This window comes from Populus euphratica, unplaced genomic scaffold (genome assembly GCF_000495115.2).
Source record: "Populus euphratica unplaced genomic scaffold, PopEup_1.0 scaffold1043.1, whole genome shotgun sequence".
NCBI classification, from domain to species: domain Eukaryota; kingdom Viridiplantae; phylum Streptophyta; class Magnoliopsida; order Malpighiales; family Salicaceae; genus Populus; species Populus euphratica.
The window spans coordinates 32,437-43,355 of record NW_011500913.1 but is presented as its reverse complement, the minus strand read 5'-3'; the positions used below and the strand labels follow the sequence as shown (position 1 = coordinate 43,355).

Genomic DNA, 10,919 nt, shown 5'->3' with positions numbered 1-10,919 from the left:
CTAACATCTTCAATATGGCCAGGCTTCTAGTTTTTTTAGAGTAAATTATTGTTTAGTCCTTCAAGTTTCAATGCAATTATAACTTAGTCCGTCATGTTTGATAGTCTCGTGTCTCAATTCTATTATAAAAACATTTGCTCAACACTTTAAATTCTCAGATAAAAATCAGTGTTAATTATAAAGGCCACGTTCGGTTGGGCAACAGCAAGAGTCAGAAGACTAATTTATAGGTTTTCAAACATAAAGAACTAAGTTATAAATAAATTAAACAGTCAGGGACTAAAAGATAATTCACCCCCTTACCCTGCGAATATTGGCTTTACCTTAACCACCTGATAAGGTCATTAGTTGAAGGAGGATATACCTCATCAATCATCATCGATGCTGTCTGTGCAACAAGAAGACATGTTAGACCTTTGCTCCATTACCATATTAGCTCCCTGAATGCCCTTCAAACTTGGACTCCTCAGGCTATAATCGTTAACCATGTTACCCGCATTGCAAGTTGCCAGGTCAGGTACTGGGAAAGACAGGCGTTTTCTGGCTGAACCTGAATTTTCTCTTTCTGGGGTTGAAGCTCTCTGCCTTGGTGCACTTTGTGATCGACGAATTCTAGCCTTGGCAGATGCAGTGGCAGCCATGTAGTTAGGCATTGAAGCAGAAGAAGGATTGGTTGCTTCCATCACATGGTTTCTGCCTTCTCCTAGGCAGCGAGGGCTAGCTGAATGGACTTGAAGTAGTGTTCTTGTTTTGGAAAGGGATGGTGTGATTGGTTGTGAGAGAGTGTTGTGGTTTTTTTGAAGAGGAGAGGCAACTGAATATGAACTAGGCCTGTGTTGTTGGTAGTGATATTGATGATTGAAATTATAAGCATTTGGGGTAGAGTAAGAGTAAGGTCTCGAGGTGTCCCTTTCAACAGTTTTGACAGGGTCTCTACTGTGATATAATTGATCACACAATGCACCGCTCCCTCTTCTCTCCCATTCCTTCCTAGTTCTCCACCTGTCTAGCCATCTGGGATTCTCTTCTACCTCTCCTTCACTTGCATATGAGTCTCTTCCAGGTTTCCATATCTAACAAAGCAAGAGTTTGCGTCAAATGTTTGCTGGCTTGGTATTAATTTCCAGCCAAAATAGAAGGTGATAAATCAAATGGCAAGGGATGTGATCAAAAACCTGTTGAGAGAAAGCATAAGCAAGGGCCTTTTCACGTTTCAAGGCGACTACTTCCTTCGTTTCCTGTAACATTTCCTGTATTTCCTCTAATGTTTTAGGCTTGTAATTATTGCAATGAACCCAGTCATCAGCAGTGCTGCTTGCATCCCTACACTGCAGCATATATTGTTAAGGATTAACCAAATCAAAGCCGAGGCCCAAGCATAACACATTATCTGCAACAAAATTTATTACAGTAGATTTCCTCTCAGAAAGATTTGAACCCCACAAGCTATTCTGATCACTGGAGATGGAGTTTGTGCTGCCTTCATAGGAATCAAGCACCCGAGATTGCACCCTCACCATAGCTTGCATGCACTGAAGTATCATATTTGCTCTCTTTCTAACATTATGACCTCTCACTAAGGCTTGCATCTTTACCAGCCCCTTTAGTGCTCTACGAGCTCTCCTTGCCTTCAAAATAACACAAACATTAGTTAGTTAAAAAGTCTTTGAGATATGTAATTTCTCTTACTCTCTTTGTAATCACTTACCAGATATCCCCTAAAAGCTTTTTGTATAGCAATGGCAGCAAAATGTTGTTTAGCAAGAAGGGGAGGCCTGGTGAGTCTAACAACCTCAACAGCTGCTTGAGCTGTAGCAACTGCTGCATGTGCCGCTGCTGTTGTGGCCATGGCCGCTTCAAGGACTTGTCTTTGCTTAGCATCAGCAGCTTCAGTACCAATACTATTACTAGCAGCAGAAGCAGGATTGGTGGTTGCTGTAATGTTAGTGATGGTGGTCGCTCCACAATGGTGTATTACTGTTTCTTGATTCGATGACTTCCTGAAAATCCATCTTCTTTTCCCTCTCTTCTGCACAAATTAACCCACAAAAATTTTAATGGGAAATGTTAATTATGTTACAAAGAAATTACTAAATTTTCACCTTTTCTTCCTCCTCTTGTTCATGAACTTCTCTCCTTCTACTACTTTTCTTATCATCCTCTTTACTAGGAGACCTGAAAGCCCTTTTGACTGCGTTCAGCCAAGAACTTCCTCCAATCTTCACCATGATGCAATCAAAAGCAGTACTACGCAAAACAAAAACCTTGGCTAAATATAAAGGCAAAGAAAACCAATTAATCTAGAGCCAGTGGCTTCATAGATTTGAGTGGTTGGTATGTTTCAATGCAAAAGACAGTGAAATAAATGAACAAATAATTTAGCCTGCAAGAGGGGTAGAGCTAGTCCATCCATTTGGGAACAGGCTCTGAGCCTGTGCGTTGTCCATAATACAAAAATGTAAAATGTTAATAATAATAATAATAATAATAAGAATGTGGACAGAGTGCTTAATGCTAGAAAGAAATGGTGTTTTCTTGTGGCATGGAGAAGACTAAAGGAGTTGTGTCAGACGGTTGGAGACAACATCGAAAGAGTGAGTGCCCTCGAGAGGTGTTAATTCTAATTTAGTCCTTGTAGTTTATTGAAAATAACATTTAATCCTAAAAGATAAATAAATAATTAATCTTTGATTAATTTTATTTTTTTATCAATTTTTTTCCTTCTAAAATTGTATTTCTTGATCTCATTAGGCTATGATTTTTTTTATAATACGGTCCGCATTTGTCAAACCATAAATTTAAAAATATTTGGTTAATCAACATATATAAATTATTATTTTTTTAAAATATTTTTTTAATGTGCAACCACGATATGAAGCACATACTAAATCTTCCCAGATTGTCTAGTTCTTTTTCTTGAAAAAATAGAGAGGGAAATCAAATAAAGTGGGAAAGAAATAGATTGAAGAACATAGGGATTAAGCATAAAACTTTTGAAATTATGAGGACTAATTGAAGTCTGTTTTACTAAACTACGGAGTCTAATTTATAATTAACTCCCTCGAGATTGCTGAAAGCTGGATAGTATTTCGTGTAGTGAAGAAAAAGAGAGGAGGAGGAGTGAGTAGGTGTGCTGTGTTATGCTTTTGCTTTGCTTTTTTGTGTTAAAAACAACAAAGAAATTCCCTTGGCTTCACGTGTTGAGAGAGTCCATGGTTGCTTTCTATACATGATTATAGTCTGGTTTTGGGGATTTGGGATTAGTGGAGAAGAGGAGAACAATCTGCTTTGCTTCAGTGATCTTCCAATGGGGATGAAACAAGTATGACTCCTCAGGGCTGTTGTGGTCATTTTCTAGGCAGTGTGGCAGGGGTCTTGTGACTTGCCATGTTGGGATTGGGCTATGGAGAATTTGGGAACTCGAATGGAGACCTACCCTAGCTTAGGGTAACTTGTGTAGGGATTAGGGAAGCTATAGGCTACCTAATGTGACCTTGTTTACGGTTTGGGAGTTACAGTTTGTCCCAGTTCATAGACCAGTCAAGCTATGATTATGGAGATTTTGCTCATCTAAGATGGTGACATATGATCCAGTTGTAACAAAAAGGAAAAGGAACAAGACAGGGACTTGTGAGTTGAGATCTTCATGAGTTGCTGGAAATTAACTGCCTAGGAAGGATTCTCTTGTTTTGTGTTTGTATGACTGTCTGGGGTCATCATGATCATGCATCCATCGATTTTAACTGTGAAAAGCAGTGGGATCATTGCCGGCAATATCTCGTTTCCAAACGGATACTACGAGGATGTCTTTTCAGGATTATTGTGTTTGTTTTTTGAAAGCATATTTAGTATTAAAAAATATTAAATTTGTGTTCTTATTTATTGTTTTTTTTAGTGATTTTGATATACTATATTAAAAATAATATATATATATATAAAAGTCATCTTAATAAATTTTATTTTAAAATAAAAAATTATTTTAAAACACATTATAATTTTTAAACAAACATAACATTCATATTCATATGAATTCAAAAATAATTATAATTGACACTTTCTTAAATGTCTTTAATACAACTTTATGCATGACTTGGTTTTGAGTCATGTAAAATAACAGTTCAAATAACTTGATTTTAGAGTTTATTTTTTAGATGGTTATTTCTATGTTTAAAATAACCACAACTAAATAATTGTTTGGTAAATAAAAAGACACAATTAAATTTTGATGGAATCCATTACATATTGCATTTGAAACATAGAAGAATAAAAGCAGCTCTGTATTATTTTTTTCACTTACACTGTAAAATGAACAATGCGAGTGAATCTTACTTGTTTTATGTGTAATTTTCATGTTAATTGTATTGTTTAGTGAACAGTGTAATTAATATAAACATTGTAGCATGCTACACTATTTATGCTAATTACACTATTCACATGATACACTATTCATGCATGCTATATTGTTTTGGTTGGACCAGTTTCGGCCAGACCGGGTTCTGATCAAAACTCAACATATATTGAATCAAGTCCAACTTGATAAAATAAAAAATATTTTTAATTTTTTAATTATGTTTTATTTGAAAAACTAATGTTTAATATTATTTAATGACACTACATAAATTAGATAAAGATCGCTTGACAGCGTAACATTTGCAGAATTTGATCGCAATTTCAATTTTGTTCCTACTTATATTTTACCTGATGTTGTTGCGCACTTAAAAAACCAAAAAAATATAGTCCTTGTCGAATGTATTTTATACTTGATAAAATTATAGATAGTTTAATGGAACAATGAAAAATATTTTATATAAAGTATTAGTTATTTAATGATATAATAACAATAGTTAAATCTATAATATTTAAATTAAAAATTATTAATATTAATATATATTTTTAAAAATTATTTTATAACCTCAATTTCAAAAACATTATTAACCAAACGCATTAAATAACTTTTTATTCAACCTTAATTTCAAACAGTTTTAACCAAATATATATAAATATCAAATCAACTTCAATTAAAAGTATTTTTTATAAAATAATTTTTTTCAAATTATAATCATAACAGTTACCACAATACCAAACATATTAATGCTTTTGGATCGTAGGAACATGTTAAATTTTTCAGTTTCTATTTTTACCTTGGCATTGCTATTCGTACATTGGTTTGGGTAAAGTATTATGAAAATTAAGAGAATTGCTTGTTTAGGTCAATCCTCCTAGAGAACATAATAATCTTAGTTTTCATTTTGTTTTGGGAAAATCAATATGAGTATTTCACTTTTCAACCTAAAATTTGAAGAATGGTCATTCTTTACATTTTTAGAAGTTAGTGTAAAAAAATCAACTAAAAATATATATTTATTTGCAAGAATATCACTATTTTTGAAATAATAACTCAAAAAGCCTTGAACCTTTAAAATAATAAAATACCACTAAAAAATTAAAACAAAAAAGATAAATAAAAACAAAAAAATAAAATAAAATAAAAACATTCATTTTCTTTGATCTTTCCTCACCGTGAACCACTATCTTCACAACATCTCTTCCTTTCTTATATATATATATATATATTTACCATCACAAGATGCCTGTTGTAACTTTTATCCTTCAACATACAGACTATACCGTCACAATAAACACATAGTCATATCCAATAGAATAATTGCCAAATGGGATAAAATGAATTCTCAAAGGTTATTTCCCTCCTTTGGTTTTAGGGAATCGAAATGAGAAATTTTTGTGCTTGATTTTTAAAATTCAAATTAGGAAGTAAAAGATGGAGCCTTAAGACACTATTTAAGATTATAATAGAAATTATTTTTTAAAGTATTTTTTATTTAAAAATATAATAAAAAATTTATTTTCGGTATTAACATATTAAAGCGATCCAAAAATAATAAAAATTAACTTGAGATAAACAAAATTAAAATTCTTTAAAAACATGATTGGACCGTCAAAAATAAATACCATATTAATTCCATCAAATCCATTTTGAAGCAGCCCTCTCTCATATTACTAGTCTCTCTTTTCTTAAAAATATTTTATAACCCAAAACAGAGCCAATTTAACTTAGCTTGTTGGTGATGCACGGAGCACACTCCAAAATCCTTGTATATGTCGGCCAAAATAAGCCGTTCGAAGCAGTCGGTTCTTCTCCACCTGCGTCAAGGTAAAATAGTTTAGGAAATTAAATATATTTTTTAGTAATTTTATTTTTTTTATTTTGTTTAAAACTTTAATTGCCTTTTTTTTATTTTCAAACTTTTTAGTTTGTTTACGTTGTTGTTTTTTAGGTTTTTTAATGAATAATAAAAAACTTGTAAGGATTACGGACACCACCTATCTCCACATTGGTATGATATTGTCCACTTTGGGCCTAAGCCCTCATGGATTTGCTCTTGGATTATACCCAAAATGCCTCATACCAATGAAGATATTTGTTCATCCTTATATACCCTTTTGATCCTTCCCATTTCTAACCAATGTGGGACTTTGGTCGCATACCCAACAAAACTTATGTATAAAATTTTAAGTTTTCTTCTTTTCTTTTTCAAACTTTTTAGAGAATAATAAAATTTCAAAATTAGATCTTGGTGTCTTGACTTTCAACGTAATTATGTATTTTTTTTTTAGATTAGCGTGGGTGTCCGGGCCAGTTTGCGCGCACCACGACTAATCCACGGGCCCTGAAGTTAACGACCATGTAAGCCTCCAGTGGCCATCATATGAGCAACCAAGGACTCGAATCTGAAATCACAGAAGGAACAAACCCCTTAGTCTTAAATTTTTATTACTTGGTCACCACCTAGATAGTTTGATGTAATTATGTATTATTTGTGCATGTTGTTGCGTCAATTTACCACCGCTTTATTCCAACAATTATTTTAACCAACAACTGGTATAATCAGCATTAGAGGCACAACTATAAGCACGTTTAGATCTCAATCAGGGAGTTGGAGCTTGGAATCATCACTGTGGGAGCTTCAACAAAGATGGCATGGAATGTGGGCTTTATGGTTTAAGACCTTTAGTGCTTTAAGATCCTGCGACTCGACTCGGGATAGAGGATCCATTTTATTTAGAATCCATGTTATATAAAGGAGGCTGTACCAATGGATATCACCGGACAATCCTGTGATGTATTATTTTTCGTGATGTGTATGAGAAAAAACTCAAAGAGTATAAAATCTAGTATGGATAATATTTGATGATGGCAAGAACTCCAGGTGTTTCTTTGAGTTGGCTCGAGAACTTTCAAGACTTATCTCCATACTTCCCTTCTCTCTATATATGGCAATCTCCATGGCCTCAGTTCTCTATCCATGGCTTCAAAAATCAAGAAAAGCAAAGTGTAGTGTAGTGTAGTGTGTACTGCAACTTTCACTAGCACCTCCCCTTTGTTTAAAACTTGGTGCATATATTTTTTTTTTTTATCTACTTATGGCTTCGTCAACATTGTCTTCGTCATCTGCCCCTTTGTTGTCACACAATTGCAAAGCTGTGCCTTCGACCAAGGCAAATAGCTCCTTGCTCAGTGTCTTTTCCATCAAGGGGTTTTGGCAAGAATACTAGTAAGCCTTCAAGGTTGGCTTTGTTTGAGAGCTGAAGCTGCTGGAGAACTCAAGGACACTGCATGTCTATAAGCAGGGAAACAACCGAGGGACAGCTGTTGAAAGAAGGCCTCGAAGGCTGGTTGTTGATGTCTCACCTTTCGGTGAGCAGTCTGATTGCTTCTTCTCCTTGTTTTTTTCTTAGGGTCAGGTATCTTCAGGCTAACGTCAACCAAGTCTTCTTCCTGGCGATGTTAAAGTCTTATATCCGATGCTTCCCTTGTTGAAGACTCTGTAGTTTTCTTTAATAGGGAAAAGTCATTCTTCTTCAATAAAAATGGCAAAATCGATCTCTGCAATGATTTAAGATTTTTTACATTAATTATAGTTTTGTTGGATCCATTGTCACCAACGAGGACAATGCGATGCAATGACAATTCCTAGCATCAGGAACAGGACAGGAGGGGAGGTTCAAGCACCATGGGAAATCAAAGATGAGAAACAAGAGATCAAGATGAGGTTTGACATGCCAGGACTGTCTAAGGAGGATGTCAAGCTCTCGATCGAGGATGATGTTCTTGTTATTAAAGGAGAGAACAAAAGGGAAGAAACTGGTGCTGATTCATGGTCTGGTAGCAATATCAGTTCTTGCGAAAAGGATAAGATTATGGCTGAGCTGAAAAATGGAGTTCTGTTCGTTAACATTCCTTAGACCAAAATACAACGTAAGGTCATTGATGTGCACATCCAGTAAGAGATTTTATAAGAAGTTTGTACCATGTATGGTGTGTTTTTTTTTTTTTTTTTGTATTTGAAAATGTGATTTTCAGGATCTTTCCTATCTCTATTCCTGCCTATCTTGCTTCAACTACTCTCTTCGCCTTAGATATCCAATTTCGACATTGGACACAGATGTGGAATCGTGTTGCACATGCACCAGTGTAAGGTACAAGTCCCCAAACTCCGAGCCACGGATTCTTGTTGTGCAGAAGAATATAGATGTTTGTGTTCAAGAACAAGTATGTAACATTTGATCATCTCTTTTGTTCAAGTTCATGAACATTTCAAAGAAATTAAAAAGGAATCGTTCATATCAAGTTAAACCGAAGCAGGATGTGGCGAGCAGTTTCCCCCTCTGGCATTCCCCTGCATCTTTTGGACGTTGCCTACCCTATAGTCTAGTATATGAAGATTTGAGCCGCCAACTTGCTAGATTGGCTTTAGCAAAATGGACAGTAATGCAATTCTTCTCTTGAAAAGTCTTCTCTTATCGCTTACTTTGGAAGAAGGCAACCCACAACTTGGTGATTCATGTTCAAATTTTCTCTTAGAAGTTTGTCTCATTTTCGACCAACTTCAATATTGTCCTATTGTAACTATCAATACAGGACCTTGTTCCTTCCGCTTAACATTTGAACTGGCATTTAGTACCTTGTTGACCTGAGGCCTGCTCGCGAGCACCCCGGCAATTGGTGTCCATCGCGCTCAGTGCGTGGTCCTACTCAGAGGCGCATCATTGACACCAATTTTCCAGACGTGCATGACCGCTGTTAGTATTTCCCTACCTTGCCATCCTAGGCAAGAGAAAGAAGAAAGAAATTCCTTTGAAATTTTTCATGGAAAGAATATAAAAATGGAAAGGGGGGCTGTGGACGATGGACTAGATGAGCCTGTATTGTCTCAGGTAGTAAACTAGCAGTCAAAAAATAGCAGAAATATATCAGAGAATCATCTTCTGTTTTCTGTTTCAAGAAATCAAGCCGGTAAGAACACGTTGAGAACAGAATAGATGAAAATCTTTCAATGTTCTGTAGCAGACAATTCTTTTTATATTCCTTTAATTTTTTTTCTTTTTACTTGTTCTCCATCTTTGGCTAATCAGTACATCTACATGATAAATTCATTTTCAGCTACACAAGAGAGAATTCAGTACCTAAATTGTACATTTCCAAAGCTATACTACTCAAATCCTTCAGGGATTGATTCCAGCTTTGGCTTCCAATTTCTTGGAGAGTCGAGAGAAGAACTTTTCTTCTCTAGCCCTAACAGAACCTCCTCAAGAGATATTTCCTTTTTCAAAAGCTGCTGAAGTTGTTGCTTTGTTATTACAACTTTAATCCTCTTGACACCACCACTACTTGCTTCTTCTTCCCTGTCAACCACCGGTGAAGTCCCTGGAGGTGGTGGAAGAACATGGTAAACATTTCCAAGCTTTAACTCGTAACTTGGTGGCAGATGCTCTATAGCTTCATTTGTTAGACCAATACCTGAGCCAGGAAAGTTGACCGCGATATCTTTCACAAGAATCGGAGCGCTGAATTCCAGAACCTTTCCATCTGTTTTGACAACATGCAACACTTTCTCACGCTTGGCTCGAGGGAATCCGATGCAAGAACCTATAAAGGGAGGTCTAACACAATTATGACCTAAGCAATTGCCCATTTTTCTCCAAGAAAATATAACCATGAAGGTCTTAAGAAGTCTTACAAGAGGAGAAGAGGGATTTCTCTACCTTGTTGTTGTATAGAATGAAGAGGGAGAAAAAGAGTTACAAGATATATTTATACTTAAGAAATGAAAGAGTCTTTCTTGTGCTAGAGTTACTATACTAGTGGAGGGTAGAAAGCTATCTTTCTTTCTGTTTAAAAGTTAAACGGAAAAACTGAATTTAGAAAGCTAAAGGAGGAGCAACGAGATATTAAATTTTGTTTAGAAAGCAAAAGATAAATAAAATTTGTCAACACGCATGCAAGATAGGTCGGTTAGTGGAAGGTGGCATAATACTATTGCTCTCCTTGTACCATGCCATTGTAGAGGACTAAAGTAAGAGGGGGGGGGGGGGGGGGGGGGGGTTGTGGTGACCACTACAAATAATAATATTCATATGAAGTATGCTTGATATTTATGACCCTCTCGGCATAGTGGGTTGGCCATGAAATATCTAGGATATGCTGAACAGTTCGGGGTTCCTCTTTTGTCCCTTACGGTTTTTCTTTGGTAATTGTTACATCATTCTTACGGTTTTGATTATGTAAGGGCTGGAAGATAAAGTTATAAATGGAATGGGGAAGACTATTGTAACATTAAAGAGCTTTAGTGGGTTTAGGTGCCTCATCTTTTTCAGATTCTGCACTTATTACATTCTAAGCATCTAATTAGCGGTCCATGTAGTGTTAGATTTTCTCATAAAGAGAGTAATTAGAGAAAGATTACTCGTCTTTTTCTGCAACTGATCAGTTTGTACAGCAATTGAGCATGTATTAAAAATTACAGACCAAGCATTTTGCTGGTAAAAAGATGCAGTTGGCACATGATGGGTTAGGTTGAGAGGGGACATTAGGGCCTTTAAGATCCGGTAAACTATAC

The 10,919-nt window shown here is 35.5% G+C and overlaps 2 protein-coding genes and 1 pseudogene across 3 annotated transcripts; 1 reads left to right on the top strand and 2 right to left on the bottom strand.

The window, feature by feature from the left end:
• Window positions 1–353: 353 nt before the first annotated feature.
• On the bottom strand, window positions 354–2,448 carry LOC105116805 (protein IQ-DOMAIN 14-like). Of its 2 annotated transcripts, none has more exons than XM_011014287.1 (5): window positions 2,103–2,448; window positions 1,709–2,029; window positions 1,518–1,628; window positions 1,176–1,328; window positions 354–1,073 (listed from the first exon to the last, which is right to left on the bottom strand). In XM_011014287.1, exons 1-5 carry the CDS (start codon window positions 2,226–2,228, stop codon window positions 369–371), a joined length of 1,416 nt encoding a protein of 471 aa, XP_011012589.1. In that variant the 5' UTR covers window positions 2,229–2,448; the 3' UTR covers window positions 354–368. The 2 variants fall into 2 exon arrangements, with proteins under 2 accessions (XP_011012589.1, XP_011012588.1); XM_011014286.1 differs by having other exon boundaries at window positions 1,410–1,628; window positions 2,103–2,447.
• A 4,781-nt stretch (window positions 2,449–7,229) lies between these two features.
• Window positions 7,230–9,140, top strand: LOC105116804 (small heat shock protein, chloroplastic-like; annotated as a pseudogene).
• Window positions 9,141–9,327: 187 nt separating this feature from the next.
• Window positions 9,328–10,242, bottom strand: LOC105116802 (uncharacterized). The gene has a single exon (XM_011014285.1). The coding sequence runs from the start codon at window positions 10,017–10,019 to the stop codon at window positions 9,513–9,515; it is 507 nt and encodes a 168-aa protein (XP_011012587.1). The 5' UTR covers window positions 10,020–10,242; the 3' UTR covers window positions 9,328–9,512.
• Between the last annotated feature and the right edge of the window lie 677 nt (window positions 10,243–10,919).